The sequence below is a fragment of the Stegastes partitus genome, unplaced genomic scaffold (assembly GCF_000690725.1).
Source record: "Stegastes partitus isolate 25-593 unplaced genomic scaffold, Stegastes_partitus-1.0.2 Scaffold421, whole genome shotgun sequence".
Lineage (NCBI taxonomy): Eukaryota > Metazoa > Chordata > Actinopteri > Pomacentridae > Stegastes > Stegastes partitus.
In genome coordinates this window covers 328,503-344,620 of record NW_007578152.1, presented here as the reverse complement: position 1 = coordinate 344,620, position 16,118 = coordinate 328,503, and the positions used below count along the sequence as shown (strand labels likewise).

General features: G+C 41.7%; 1 protein-coding gene across 1 annotated transcript in view; it reads right to left on the bottom strand.

Moving 5' to 3' along the window:
• Positions 1-315: 315 nt before the first annotated feature.
• Positions 316-16,118, bottom strand: part of nab1b (NGFI-A binding protein 1b (EGR1 binding protein 1)) — a 25,615-nt gene continuing 9,812 nt past the window's right edge. Inside the window, exons 2-8 of the mRNA XM_008285895.1 lie at positions 14,414-15,216; positions 14,190-14,323; positions 13,143-13,194; positions 11,558-11,677; positions 7,065-7,233; positions 2,253-2,417; positions 316-1,165 (exon numbers count right to left, since the gene is read on the bottom strand). Coding sequence (XP_008284117.1) covers positions 1,089-1,165; positions 2,253-2,417; positions 7,065-7,233; positions 11,558-11,677; positions 13,143-13,194; positions 14,190-14,323; positions 14,414-15,214 — 1,518 coding nt within the window. The 5' untranslated portion in view covers positions 15,215-15,216 and the 3' untranslated portion in view covers positions 316-1,088. The remainder of the gene's footprint in view (positions 1,166-2,252; positions 2,418-7,064; positions 7,234-11,557; positions 11,678-13,142; positions 13,195-14,189; positions 14,324-14,413; positions 15,217-16,118) is intronic.

Here is a 16,118-nt window from a genome sequence, read left to right as displayed (position 1 = left end):
CCGCCTTCTGCTCGCTTCGTCTGTATGGTCGCTGCCGACTGTCAATCAAGCCAGCCACGCCCCTTGCCCCGCAAAATGTTGATGATTTTTAAAAATTCAGTATTGATTTATTTTCAGATTGGCCACCTGATCTCTGGATTTGACCATGAAAACTAATAAGAAACAAATCCTGAGCTGTAGGAATGCAGTATTTCATGATCTGTGATCACTTCTTTTCCAGTTCCAGTCTATGGGAGCCAGGGCTTTGTGGAGCCAGGACTAGCAGTCGTGGTGATATTGCAGGTTTTTGACACTTCCGGGTTGGCTTCATGTTTCAGGTCCGGTTGCTACGTCCATCTTTTATACAGTCTATGTCCTGGTCGCGACCTCTTCTTGTTCTTCTTCTCTGGTTATTGAAGCCTACGTAGCCCACGCCGCCACCTTCAGGCGGCCTCGTTTATTCCTCACGTTTTCTGCTTTTTTTCTGGGGAAAGTTTAGGACTTTAGAAACGCGGCTACTGCCTTTAAAAAATCTTGCGTCAATCTACAGCTGAGTGGTGAATTACAAACGAGTCGAACATGGAAGCCACCGATCAACATCATCACCCCTACGGACAAAATAAATACAACTATGCAAACACCAGATATCCGACTGTGTTTTCCAGACAGCAGCTTGAGGAGGCCTTGACGTACGTGAAGCGTCCCTCAGCGTTCTGCTTTTACGTTTCTGAATCCGCGCCCGAGTTAAGACCCAGCCCCGACGCCGCGGCCCGCCGCCCGGCCGTCCGAACGAAGCGGCACGAACAAACGGCGGCCGGGTCGGGCGGAGGTAACGAGCACACACACACGAGTCCGACACTTTAAATTACAGTTAATCAACAGACAAAGACCCGCCAGAGCAGCGAGGGGCTTCCCGACGTGCTCGCGAGGTGCTTTGGCGAATACCTTTAAAAACAAAGGAAAAAAAAAGAAAGAAAAATAAATGCTATTCATGAGGCAACGTTGGTTGTTAAGGCTCTACTGTGGCTGTGCTTGCTTAGTATCTGTTGACGGGTGATAACTGCATACTGTCAGGTGTGAGTAGGATGACGTGGGCGAGTCGGGAGGCACTATGTGGAGTCTTCTGGCTCTGACTTGATGGTCTTCTTCTCGGCGTTGCTGGACGCTCGCTGCGACGTCCCGTTTTCTGGAGGCAAAGGACGACACGGTGGGATTAAAACACAGTCAGCGCTGGACAAACGGCTTTAATCCCCTTCATTAATAGTCATGGTGTTGAGTTAAGGTTAAGATCCATCATTTATAAAGCCTAAGACATATTTTTAGGATATTTTTTCCACTTATTTTTATCTCTATGTCACGTCCTGTTTATATTTCTGATTTCTGATATAAAGAACGTCTGATTCTGTAATAATGTTTTTTCTATAATTAGCACTTATGTACGTTCTACTTTATTCTGCTTATTTTGTAATTTTTCTTTTGTTAAATTTTCTAAATATTTTCACGATGTTTGTGGGATCCGTGTATTAAACATTCACAGTGGTTTTAGGGAGAGATCGAACTTTGTGCTCCAAGAAGAATTACTGATCCAACAGGCTAATCCTGTAAAAGCATCGGTTCATACTTCTCACTACGTATCCTCGTTATGTTTCATGGCGCTAACGCTTCATGCACTCATTCCATAAAACTAAACAGCGTTAGCCTCCGATTAGCATCTCTCGCACGGCAGCGATAAAGTTTCCATCCATCTGTTAATTAAACGTATGTTTTTGTGTTTACAGATTAGCTAAACTATGAGACATAAACCTCAATATTCACACCAATCAAAATCCTTTTTACAGGAGTGCCGGTTGATGTTGTCATTAAAATGTTATATAATAAAAAAATAAAAATTAAAAAAAGTTTGACTTGTAAGGTGCTACACAAATAAAGTTCTTCTTCTTATTCATAATAATAATAATAATAATAATAATACTCATCATAATTTTATTTTATCAGTCATAACAATAGTAAATAAAATATTAAAATGTAATTATTAAATTAGAATTATTATTAACATTCATTACTATTATAATCACTATTATCATTTTTATTGTAATTTGTATTATATATATATTATCAGTACTACTAATAAGAATAAAAATATATAAAATAATATTTATTATTGTTATTATTATTTTCAATACTACTAAAACTACTACTACTAATAAATAATAGTATTTTTTATTACTACAACTACTACTCCTACTACTAATAATATTAATGAATTTACCAACCTGTTGCTGGTGTTTTGGTCTCCTCTGTGTTGTTGTTGTTGTTGTTGTTGTTGTTGTTGTTGTGGTTGTGATGGCGCTTCAGCTCATTGGCTAGCTGCTTGCCCAATGGGAGCTCTCCTTCTTGCATGCTCTGGCTGACCACCCGCAAGTTGATTGGCCGCTCGTCTGGAAGCAACAGAGACAAATTTTTTAATGTTTGATTAAATCATTCATAACAAATATCAGAACGATAAAAAGTAATAAATAATAAATTGTATTTACGCAGCAAAATAAACTAAAACAATCCAATAACGTGAATAAAAAACAAACAAAGATCATAAAACCAGCCGGAGAGCGTCCAAACAGAGACGATCAGACCGACGGCTCATTAAACACACAAACACGCCTGTAGATCAAAGATGAGATTTTAAAGATGTTGAAGGAGAATTAAACGATTAAATCTAAAAGGACGGGACAATAATCTGTGTTGTGTTTGTGACATATTCATCCCTGAGTATTATTTCTATTAATAAACTATAGTGGTATGAATTAACTCCTGAACCGACCCATTAGGATCCTTATCTAACTACACACCACCGAGCATGTGAAGCAAACCCAGCTGGATTGAAGTAAACATCAGCCCAGATGTTGATCTAAGGCCGGCTTTGTTTCACATGTTCCATATTCCCAGCGGCAGCCGAACGTGAGCGAAGCCGCTGATCCCTCGTGTTTGTCTTTTATTCCCTCCGAGAGACAGAAGGAAACAAAGAGAAGCTGTAACATCGTTAAGCTTCACCGTGTTTTACTGCATGTTCGCTCATCTGCGGCCTTTTAATCTCGTCCTGCTTCTAATCGAGCGTCATGACGTGAACAAATCTGATTATTTGCGACTGAAACGCCGCGCAGCTCGCCGGCATTTATTCATATCAGCTCAATTAAAAACTAGAAGAGCAACAATCAGGTTTATTGTCCACATTACTGACTTTCTGGTGGATCTGGGCTTTAAAGAAGTCCATAACAATGTAAAAAATGTGGCAGCAAGGACGCAAAAAAACTAAAAAATAACATAAAACATCTGTAAAAATCATTTTATTAGATGTTATTTAAGAAATCAGGGAAAATCTGTAAAAAAAAATTAACAGTTTACATAATTTTTCACAATTTTTCTTCATATAAATGATGCTTTTTTCAAGTAACAGCAAAAATCTGCAAAAATAATCAAATTTTTTGCAGATTTTAATATATTAAAACTGTAATTTCACGATTTAAACATTGCAAAAGAATAAAGAACCATTTAGAAAAGTACAGATACTTCTTTTTTTTTTTTTTTTACAGTTAATGTATAAATTATTAGTTTTTTCCTGCGTTTTTACAACTTTACATGATGCGTAATTTAACAAAATGGTGACATTTCGGCTCAATACGAGTAAAATGCAAAGTTAAAAACGTTTATTCTAGTTAAGTTCAGGTTTGTCAAATCCAGATTTCTAAATCCGGGATGTCGTTTACATCAGAACAAATGACCGTATAAACATCTTTTCTGATATTTTAGTGGATTTTAGTGCAAATTTGAACCGACTTTCCAGAAAACCTGCAAAACAGGAGCAGACATGTGCACCTTTATGTAAAATTCAGGGTTTGTCTGACTCATAATGCAGCTTTGTGGGACGACCACGTGCACAGTTAGCATCAGTGGTACAAATTAGCACACAGAATGAGTCTGTGTTTCATCGTATTTAATAGAAATCTGAATTTTCCTGTTATTTTTGAATACTTTAGGAGCAAAAATGCAGATTTAGTGCAACTGAATTTGACAAAATTGGCTAAAAACTGATATTTTTGTTGTCAGTTCTTATCATTTCGGTTTAAAACCTGCTCATGTTTTGTTTTTGCAGATGTTTTTTTGTGCAGGAACAGAACGTGGTTTTTAAAAATGTGCACGGTTTCAAGTAAAAACGCTGATAAAACCGGCGGATTGAAATGTGTGATTAGCTTCTCAGGACGCTTAATATTTTTATTTTAGTGCGAGGAGGCAATAAAAAAAAATAAATCGGAGAAGAAAGGAGTAAAAATGAAATAGAAAGCTGCGGGGAGGGAGACGCTGAGACAGGCCGAGGAGACGAGAAGGAGGAGAAAAGAAATGACAAATGACAGAGGGGAAGAAAAGGACAAGAGGAAGAAGAAAGCCGAGAAGGAGAGGGGGAGGACAGAGAGAGGCAAACAGAGTCTGGGAGAGAGGGAGAGAGAGAGACGCCCCCCTCCAGGCAACTGGCTGGAGGTAAACAGGCGTGGGCGTGATAATTACAGGTGCATTGTGGGATTTGTGGGAACAGCGATATAATGAGCTGTCGTGAGTGGGTGAGGGAGGAAAAGGATGAAAATGAGATGAGGCCCGGAGGAGAAGTAAGATCCTGAATAATGATGCTTTTTTTTCTTCTTCCTCTTCTTCTTCCCCCCTCAGTGTTTGAGAAGTCAGAGCAGCAGATAAAGAAAAGAAAAAAAAAAGGTGACAGCTTCCACGGCTGGGTGTGGAAAATCACCACCTATAGGTGTTGTTTCCATCCACAGCCGCATCCTGTGGCACACATGACATGAAACCAGCCTCAGAACGCGTCTGAAACGCTCCACGAGTCAAATCGAGTTCAGTTCTACCTGCTTTTAACCCTAAAGACCAACAATTATGGTCAAGACGAGGATGTTTTCTCCAGATTGGACACCGGGGGCAGCAGAGAGTCGACTACATCTAAAAAAAATGATGCAAAAGAATCGCAGGCAAGCCAAACAAAAATTTTAATTTTGCATTATTTCAAAGAGTTTCTGGGTATTTTTACAATCAAGATTAGTTTTCTGTGGATCAGTGACTGGATGTTTTCTCCAGATTGGACACCGGGGGCAGCAGAGAGTCGACTACAATTAGCAAAAGATGCTTAAAATTTCTTTGGCGAGCCGAACAAATAGCAAAATTCTGCATTATTTGAGGGAGTTTCTGGATATTTTTTTCCAATAAAGGTTTGTTTTCTGTCGATCAGTGACAACTTTGCAGCCACAGCTGGATGTTTACTCCTGAGTGGACACCGGGGGCAGCAGAGAGTCGACTAAAACTCAAAAAAATTTACAGACAAGCCAAACAAAAGTTTAAATTCTGCATTATTTGAAGGGCTTTCTGGGTATTTTTACAATCAAGATTAGTTTTCTGTGAGTCAGTGACTGGATGTTGTGGACACCGGGGGCAGCAGAGAGTCGACTACAATTAGCAAAAGATGCTAAAAACTTCTTTGGCAAGTCGAAACAAATATTAAAATTCTGCTTATATTAAACGTGGGTTTTCTGTTGATAAGTGGCAAATAAAAGCCACATCAGGTCTAATTTGATTTGACGCCGTTCGACAAAGCTTCCACGGCTGGGTGTGGAAAATCACCACCTATAGGTGTTGTTTCCATCCACAGCCGCATCCTGTGGCACACATGACATGAAAGACGCCTCAGAACTCGCCTGAAACGCTCCACGAGTCAAATTGAGTTCAGTTCTACCTGCTTTTAACCCTAAAGACCAACAATTATGCTCAAGACGAGGATGTTTTCTCCTGAGTGGACACCGGGGGCAGCAGAGAGTCGACTACAATCAGCAAAAGATCCTCAAAACTAAATTTTCAGCTTTCCAGTAAGTTGACAACTAATTATTTAATCACTGCAGCCTGACTGGACACCAGGGGGCAGCAGTGAGTCAACTACAACTTGCAAAACACGCTAAAAATTCTTCGACAAATCAAAAAAATTGAGGTTAATTCTGCACAGCTTGAGGCGTTTTCAGTATTTCTGTCTCGTAGTTTCTGCTTACAGTAATACGTCAAACTGTAATGTTCAGATTGGAACCGTGACAGTTTATTGTAAAAAGTAGTTTGAGCCTCTACACTGGATGATTTTAAAAGTGTAGTTTTAGTAGTAATGTAGTAATGTAGTTCGGTAAATGTTTCTCCGGTGAACGCCACAACAGATCTGGAAGGGAACAAGCTTTAGTCCTCGTTTAAAGTCTCTTACGTTACGTGTCGATGTCATCATGTCACACATTTGCATAACGCCTGAGTAGCAGCCAGCTTGGTTCTTGGACAACGACGTTATTTTGTCTAACTGCATTCCTGAAAGCCTCTGATCTGGAGTTAGGGTGCATAAACAAAAATAAGTTGCGAGAAACCAATCAGAGCACTGTTTAGAAAGGGGGCCTTTAAAGGTTTAAAGACAGAAAAGGTGCTGCAGCGTAAGAAAAATGACTTTTATTTAAGCCGTACAGCATGTAAACACTGTAGTAAACCCCGAAGGTCAGAACTATGACGCTGTAGATGTGAAGCTCGTGGGCTCTTTAAGGTTTGTTTCAGTGGGAATCAACAAGCTCGACTGAAACTTACCACAAACACAAAAACGACTGGAAAAAAACCCCGAATGTGAAGGGATTTCTGAATACTATCACATATTTACTACGTTTGAAGAGAGAATAAATCCACAGATTACGGTGACCTTGATGATTTCAGAGGGCTTTGCAGGTTAACCTACTTTCTTTCCGTTTATTGTGACACAAAGCCGCGGCTGACTCAGAGGGCGTGTCGCTCTCAGCCATTGGCTCCAGCCTCTGATAAGTTTGCGTCGGCGCTGGAGGCCGGTTGCTGAGCGATGCAGCCGTTTCTTCCTCCGGTTGTACCTGGCTCCCGGCGGTATTTTTAGTCCACGCACCGGGTGACTGCGGAGTCTTTATCCGTTACGCCGTGACTAACGTGTAGCTATAGTAACCTCGGCTGGTTCACATCTACATTTCCAACATCCAGTTTCTCCCCGGTCCTACCTTGGTTGTCTCTCGTGGCGTCGGCGGCGGCTCCGTTGGTGTTCTGGGCGTCGTTGAGGTACTTTAAGGCGGCGGGGGGGATCCTCCAGTCCAGGGCCTGGAGTCGCTCCTGGACGGCGGCGTCCTGCAGGATCTCCATCTGCCTCGCCAGCAGACGCTCCAGCTGCATCTGAATTAAAGAAGACCGGGTTTTAGAGCGTCCTGGTTTAGTGTTTGTGCGCGTAAACGTCATGTGGACATTCTAGAAACCCGGATGAACTCAAACGACCCGGTTAAGCTAGCCGGAGCGCTCTGGAGGAAATATTTACATCTTGTCCTGGTTTCTAACTTACAAAAACACCAACTATCTGGACCAGTTTGTACAACACTGCTGCTGGAACAGAACTGGAGGTGGTACTCTTATTAACCAAAAACCAAAAACCAACAAGGGAGTACGACAGGCATGAGAGCTTTTTAAAAAAATGCAAAAACTACGTCATTTATCAGAACCAAAAACTGCAAAAAACACCAAATATATCATAATTGTTCAACTTTCCGACACTGCTTTCACTAACTGTGCACTGTATTTATATTTATTTATGCAAAGCAGGTTGTCTGTTGAAAAAAAAAATGGACAAAATGACATTTATTAAAGCCAAAAACTGGAAAAAACAACAGTAAGTGAACTACTCATACACGTGTTCCACTAAATCATCACTAATTTCATCAGTCGCTATATTCTGCATGTCGGATTTTTAAAAATCGCCAAAAATAAACCCTTCACTCCAACCAGATTTGGTAAAAAACAAAAAATTCTGCTCCCCTCAGAGCAACAGCGAGGCCTTCAGTGACTCGGCTGCAACCAACAGTCACCGGACAAAAATTCTGGGACTTTTTGGCTGAACTGCAGGCAGTGTCTCCACAGAGAGGAGATAAAATATCTATAATATGTGGAGTTATTTTTACAGCTGTGGGCATTTGGAAAGAAGCTGTGCGTGTTTATCACATTAGGTTTTATGATTTATAGTGCTGGAGCTGCACAGAAGACATTTCTAAATCGTCTCTGCAGGACTTTATGTTGCAGAGTAAAAATGTCCCAGCCTTGTTTTTGGTCTCCAGAGTCACATTAATTCAGATTAGCTGCTACAGGAAGGTCAGAAAAAATGAGCAGTTTGTGTTTTGAACATCACAGCTGATCAGTAACCATAAGACCAACATCTATCATGTGTACATCACATGTAAATATAAATAAAATCATCAAACTCCTCCATCAGGACGACAGAAATGTCCAAAACAGTTTGTCAACTGTGAACTCTTCGAGCTTTAACAAGTAAATTTAGACTTTTTATGGCCGTAAATCTTAACAATCTAACTTAAGAGCTTTGGAGAATCTGCAGGAACCGTGTCTGTATGAATAAAAACACATTCAACACTTCTAATGAGCACACAAGGAGCATCTTCAGTGTTCTGTTCTGAAAGGAGCGACAACGGGAGGATTTACACTTTGTGGGCTCCCTGAACGTGACGGACCTGAAATCGAGCTGACTGAGCGTGAACTCGCGGCCACCCCGACGTGTTAAACCAACTTAGACAAGTTAAACAGCAGCAAAATGGCCGGAACAAACAGACATCAGGCGGCTAATCCGGGCCGAGTGAAGGACCGGAGCCGGGGAATAAAACCTGCGCTGATGTCTGCTCATTGTCACGTCGCTGTCAGTCTGAATCACTATAGGACGAGCTTTACATCCCTACGAGGGCCCGCGGCGCCAACGCAGCCATGAAATCTCTCCTTCTTCTGAACGCCGAAAATCACATCAGCGCTGACAAGTGTAACTGCAGCCGCCGCCGCCGCCGATCAGCCGCGACGCATGCAGCAGACGCATGTTCGCGCGCACACGCCGCGGAGCAGCAGCCAGTCGACATGTTCTCTGGGTAATGAGTTATCATAAAGCTGCCCTCCCACACGCCGGCTCTAATTAGGAACAAGCTGCAGCGGCATGGAAACCAATAAAGAGCATTACTGGGATCAGACTGGATCCTGCTGCCACAAACATCTGCCGACACGGAAATCTGCTGCTCGGGATCCTTTGAACCGGCGGCGGCGCTGCGTTTGTTGGAGGAGGCGCTGAGGGCTCGTCTCTGATGTGCAGATTCACTCCTGCTCATGGAACTTCCAACATGTGCAGCGACTGGGACTGAGATGCTCCCACCGTACGAGGAAAACAACAACAAAACAGGTTGTTTGTTGCTTATTAAACACCTGAAATGTGAGAATTCTCATCCTGGACCTTCAACATATTAGAAAGACGCTAATTTTTTACCACTAAAAGGCCACAAAATGTAAGAAATTTGATGCAAGAAACTACAACAGGTGGATGTTTTGGACAATTTTGTGGATTTCCTCGTACGCAGCTGCACTTACTTTTAACAAATCCTGCAAAAAGACCAAATCAGCAACATGTCTTCCTCCTAATATTTCACTGAATGGTTCGTTCTGGACGAGTTCCTCCCACAATATTGTTTATTTACAAGAAAATAACAACAAAACAGGTTGTTTGTTGCTTAATAAACACCTGAAATGTGAGAATTCTCATCCTCGACCTTCAACTTAATAGAAAGACGCTAATTTTTACCACTAAAAGGCCTCAAAATGTACGAAATTTGATGCAAGAAACTACAACAGGTGGATGTTTTGGACGATTTTATGGATTTCCTCATGCACAGCTGCACTAATTATCAAGAAATCCTGCAAAAAGACCAAATTAAAAACATGTTTTCCTCCTCGTTTCGCTGATTGGTTCGTTCTGGTGTCGTAAATATACAGAAATGTCTAAAAAAGCTGCAAATATGTTTAATATACAGAAGAGTTCCTCCCATAATAATGTTTATTTACAAGAAATAACAACAAAAAAGGTTGTTTGTTGCTTATTAAACACCTGAAATGTGAAAATTTTCATTTTAGACCTTCCACATAATAGAAAGACGCTACTTTTGACAACTAAAATGAGAAATTTCAATGAATTTTGATGCAAGAAACAACAACAGGTGCTCATTTTGGAGGATTTCTTTCTTCATTTTCTAGATTTCCTCGTGCAGGTTGCACTAATTATCAACAAATCCTGCAAAAAGACCAAATCAGCAGCATGTTTTCCTCCTATTACCTCCCCGAATGGTTCATTCTGGACAAGTTCCTCCCACAATATTGTTTATTTACAAGAAAATAACAACAAAACAGGTTGTTTGTTGCTTATTAAACACCTGAAATGTGAGAATTCTCATTCTAGACCTTCAACATAATAAAAAACACTAATTTTTACAACTAAAATGCCACAAAAAGTAAGAAATTATAATGAATTTCGGTGCAAGAAACAACAACAGGAGCTTGTTTTGGAGGATTTCTTACCGATTCAAGACTTCATTTTTCTTTTCTTTTTTTTATGCACAGCTGCACTTGTTGTCAAGAAACTCTGCAAAAAAGTCCAAATCAACCCCTGAGTTTTAGTTTATTTGTTCCTAACGACTTCGTTAATCTTCACAAATATCTAGTTTCAGTTTTAAACAAGCGAGCAGGTTGACATTTAGGATGAATCCTCGTCTGCTGCTTTGGTTAATATCTGGTGCAGCAGGTCGGTGCGTGAGGGGATGACGTGATTAGAAACTGAAATATTGTGGATGTGCAGAAGACTAAAGTCAGCTGGTTTGGATCAAAACAACCGCAACAGACGAAACATTCAACTCGTCTCTTAAAATGCTGTATTTCTGCATCACTTCTGTGCAGCTTTCTGTCTGATTTAACTTCACAGCGACAAAAGGTGAGCAGCGTTACCCCTGAGGGACACGTCGTCTTTAAAACTTGCACCATTTATCAGAACCAGAACGTGTAGAAACAGAAAGTATGAGTCCTTGAGCCGATCACGCTTAACTTTCGATGCGTCTCCACTGAGAATTAAAAGCAAATCTAAGCTCGCAGCAGAATCTCCTCATTCTACACGTGTCCTTAAAAAAAAAAATGCCAAAAACAAACCGCTTGCTCTAAACAGATTCTGTAAAAAACAAAAAATTCTGCACTCATCAGAGCAACTATGAGGCCGTTCGTGGCTCAGCTGAGATAAACGGTTTCATCACAAAAATTCAGAGAGTTTTTGGGTTGAACTGCAGGCGGTGTTTCCACAGAGAGATTCAGAAGCAGAGAGCAGAGCAGCAGGTTGTTGGAAGACACATCCAGCTGATGGTGAAACATCGAGAGAAAAAGTCTGCAAACATGGAAATAGTTAAATATCTGTACTGTGTCGAGCCTCCATCTGACTCCACTGAGCTGCAGGACTTTACGTTGCAGCGAAACATCAGCCGACAGCAAACAAACGTCCAGAAACTGGAGATCAGAAGGTTAGTTCATCTATCAGCCCTCAGAGCGCTTCACGGTGGTTTCTGTTCTGTCTCGAATCAAACTGCACAAAGTTCTCCTAATTTTAGAAACACCTCAGCTAAAGTCCAAATCCAACACGGCTTCCTACCTGCAGGTTCCGTCCAACGGTTTCTTCTCCTTTCGACTTGGCGCAGGCGAGCTGCTCCCTCAGCATCTCCTGCCTCATGTGGATCGCCTGCAGCGCCTCCTGGATGTCGAAGAAGTTCTCCTGCAGCAAACAAGCGCGTCTTTAACTCCTGCATCGTCCCCGTCAGCCTTACTTCTACCGACCTGGAGCTGTTCAGCAGCTCAAGGCCGTTTGCACTGAAAACCTGCAGCTCTTGTTACTTTAAACGACATTTTGAGGGTTTGTTTTGTGTTTTTCCTTCACTAAGCACTGAAACGAGAGGACAGGAGGACACGGATTTAATCCTTTTTCTGTGATTTTGTGAGGTTAGAAGTCCAACAGGAGTTTATTTTCTACTGTTGCACATAAATGACACCAGATCAAGGCTGCAGTGGAGAATTAAAGTCGACAAATTTACAGAAAACATAAAGAAACTGGTAAATTTATTAACATTTTTAGCTAATTAGCTCTCTAGGTACGCTACTCTATCGATTATAAGTGATTAATATTAGCTGAAATGTCATTTTTGCCTTTATTTCTGATTTTTAAGTGGATTTTATCAATTTTTACTCCATTCTTATGATTTCTTAATTTCTGCATTTTTTTTTTTTTTACCAATACAACATTATAAATAACGGCTAATATTACCTTATATTTTCTATTAGTTTAATCAATTTGATTTGTTTCTATTTAATTTATTGGAATTATTGTTGATTTAAAATATTATTGTGGTGCTTTTGCTTCAGGTGTCATTTTTTGCATTTATTTCCAATTTGTCCATAGATTTTATTCATTTTATTCTTATTTATATTTATTACTTCCTGCATTTTCTATTCATCAACTCAACAGAATAAATAATTATATTAGTTTAAAAAAAAACAAAAACATGAATAATGTGAGTTGTGGCTGTTAAATAATTGTAATTTTGTGATTTATTTTAATTTCTTTAAATTGAAAGAAGTGAAACTTTTAGGGCTCAGTCTCGTTATTTAATTCTGAATTATTATTATTTTATTATTTATTAACCACTACTGCTGTTTCTGACATTGCATAATTTACATTTTTATGGTTATTATTTCCTTTGATTCCTTTAAACTGGACTTTTTCTGTTTTTCTGCAGGACTAAAGCAGGAATTCCCCCTGTTGTTGTTGCTGTTGTTTCCTTTTTTTTAGGACCTCTGGTTTTGGTCGAGCAGGTGTCGGCTCGTCTCTGGGTTCGGGTTAGAATCCCGGCAGAGTTCGCCACATGTTTCCGATCATAGTTTACACACTGAGAGGAGCCATTCAAAGACATCGTCTTTGTGCTCCGCTCAAGGCCGAAGCTTTCGGTTTCTGATAAGTGCACACAGAGGAGCTGCATGTGCCAGAGATCAGCCTTCTACACGTTTCACATCCCGACGCTTATTTTCTCAAATAAATGTCGAAGAAAGTTGTTCAAAACTGCAAAATGTGATCATTCAGGAGAAAGCACAGAAACTCTCACAGTTAACAACAAGGAATCAGACACAGTTTGACAATAACTCCAGAGTTGTTGCATTGTTTGAGCTTCAAGAGGACGGCGTCTTACCTCCGTTTTAATTCTTTTGGGGGACGGTTCGTCTCTGTCTCCACAGCGAGATCTGCAGGAAAAACGTCAGGAGATGCTGGTTGTCACTTTGTTTCTGGTTGGTCAGCTCCAGTTTTCATGCAGGAGAATTCTGACGTAATTCTGCTTTAAGAAATCGTGTGAACACGTGCAGGTCTGATCGTTTTAGTACAAAACAACCAAGTTATAATTATTTACTATGCTACAAGTACGAGGCAGCAGGTAGCAGCTGATTGAACTCATCTAAAGATAAAGTTTTAACATTTTTAATCGCTGCAAAGAGTCTGTGTGATTATTGTTAGAATTATTTCAAGAAACTGAAAATCTGGCAGCGAGGGCGCCAGAAAATGTGCAAAAACAACAAACAGTGGGACGCTGTAACGTAAAGAAAATGTCTGTAAAATTATTAGATTTGATTAGATTTGAAGTTTAAAAGAACTCGTTACCGTCAGATGTGGACATTATTTAGAGTATAGGCCTGTTTTTTTTCTATTCTTGCAGTTAAAATAGAAATTATTATAATTAATATTATTATTTTACCAAACATTATCTCTAAATTTAACAAAAACATTAAAATCTGTAACAGCTAGAAAATTATCCTTAAAATGCATCATTTTTCTTTACAAAAAATAGGAAATATGTGTAAAATAATATGTTTTGCTGATTTTAATACATTAAAAAAATGGAATTTTACAGTCAGATCAGTTTTATAAAAATACAGATTCTAATTTTACAGTTTCTGCCTGTTTTTTTTTTTTAAACACTTGACATGTTCAGTAACACTTTAAATCAATAAAACAACTTTAAATTGTTTATTTCAAAAATTTTTTGTTAAAAACTACTTTAACTTCTGAGCTTTTATTTTGATGGATAAGCAGCATAATCAGAGATTAGATTGTTTTAAGCTCCAAAACAAATGTTCTTCTATTAAACATTTGCAAGACTCTCGATGTAAAGTCAGTTCTCCTGCAGAAAAAGCTAAAACAAAGAAAACCCCGAGGTGAGGTGAGCGGTGCAGGCGGCTCTTACTTGCTGGTGCGGTAGGTGTACTTGTAGGTCACCTCTCTGGAAATCTGCCGGGCGAGTCCGAACAGCTCGTCCCGGCGAGTCAGCAGCGCCATGTCCCTCATGCAGAGCTGAGCCGCCGCCTCGTTCACCGTCAGCTGCAGGCGAGACACCAGTCGGTTACATGAAACACAAACCTCAGACATTCCTCGGCTGGTTCTCTAGAACTTCAGGGAAAGCTGGTCCACCTCGTGCAGCGTCAGGTGTTTGCCGTCCCGCCTCTTGGAGTCGAAGCGCCCGTAGATGGCGCTGTACTTCCGGATCTCCTCCTCCCGCCGCGGGTCGTCGTCGCTCATCTCGAAGATGTGTCCGATCATCTTGGCCAGCTTCTTGTTGTTCTTCAGCTGCTCCTTGACCTCGGCCGGGTCCGTCTTCGAGAGCCCCGGCGCCATCCGGTCCACGCACTCCAGCACCGACTGCACGGCGGGGGCGTCCAGGGCCTCCAGGGCGTCTCTGGGCGAGGACGGCGAGCCGAGGTCCGACGGCGACAGGCTGTGCTCGCTGTCGTTGCTGTGGCCCGACCAGAACCGGGCCTCGCTGCTGCCCTGCAGGGGCGAGCCGGCCGACACTTTGTCCCTCGCCACGTCCAGCTTGCCGGGGTCGGAGCAGGCGGCGGCGATGGCTTTGGGCATCTTGACGCTGGCGGTGTTGGCCCGGTCCTGAGCGCTGAGCAGCGTGGGCGAGCCCTCGGGCAGCTTGTAGACGGGGATGCTGCAGACGGGCAGCGAGGTGAGCGGCTGGTTGAAGATGGCCGGGTTGGTGACCCAGTCGCGCAGCGCCTTCTGCAGGCGGCGGACGTGCAGCGGCTTGCTGGCCATGCCGACGAGGGCCATGATCTCCAGGAACTCCTCCTCGCCGGCCTCGCACAGCTGCTGCACGTCGTCGCCGCCCTGCTGGATGAAGGCCTCGTAGTAGTAGAGCAGGTTCGCCCGCTGCAGGATCCTGTAGAGCTGCAGCTCACCCAGGGTCCTCGGCAACACCGCCGCCATACCTGGGAGGAGGAACGACAATGAGAACAGCTCCTACACCAACAAGAGGCTCCTGAGACCTGAACCGGGTCGAGGTCGACAGCTAGACTCAAACTCTGTTCGATCTGCTGATTCCCTCTCAGTCTTTACGAAAAGACAACAGAACCAGTTCCTCACTGAACACCTTTGCACTGGACAGACTGGAAAAAAACTAATAAATAAAGAATTCCTGTTGCCTCCCACACAGCCTGCTACTGGCATCAACGCCCTGTCGCACTTGAACTCGCTCTGTGGCACTGGTCCAGGTGGTTTTCTCCTGACTTCGTGTTGTATCTGCTCTCAGATTTACGTCACTTTGGATAAAAGCTACATTAAACTGTAGAACTGTAGGTGGACGGGGTCACTCATCCCCCCGTGTACAGCCTTCGTGCTAAGCTAAGCTAACTGGCTGCTAGCTGTAGCGTTTTCATTTGTTTCCGTACTTGTCAGACAAAAAGTCCATGAATTTTTTCGACATGACTGTTGGTCGCAGTGAAGTCAGTCACGGCTTCTTGTTTGCAGCGAGGAGCTCAGAATTTTTAGTTTTTTACAGAATCCAGTTTGTACGAACAGTTGATTTTATTTTATTTTTTGATTAAATATCACCATGTTAAGCCGAGATTTTGTGAATTATCCTGATGAGAAAATGTAAACAAACATGGAATCAGTAACATTTTCCAAATACAGTCATGACTCAATAATCCGACCCTTAACAATCCTAAACCTGCTATCCGACAGGTTTTTAGGAACAACGAACAGAACCCATAAAAACAGCCTTAACATAGCGACAGCCTTGGATTTAATGTCACCAATCAGGATGACGGCGTATTATCTGACTGAACAATCCCACAGATTGGCTACGTTCACACTGCAGGACTTGATGCTC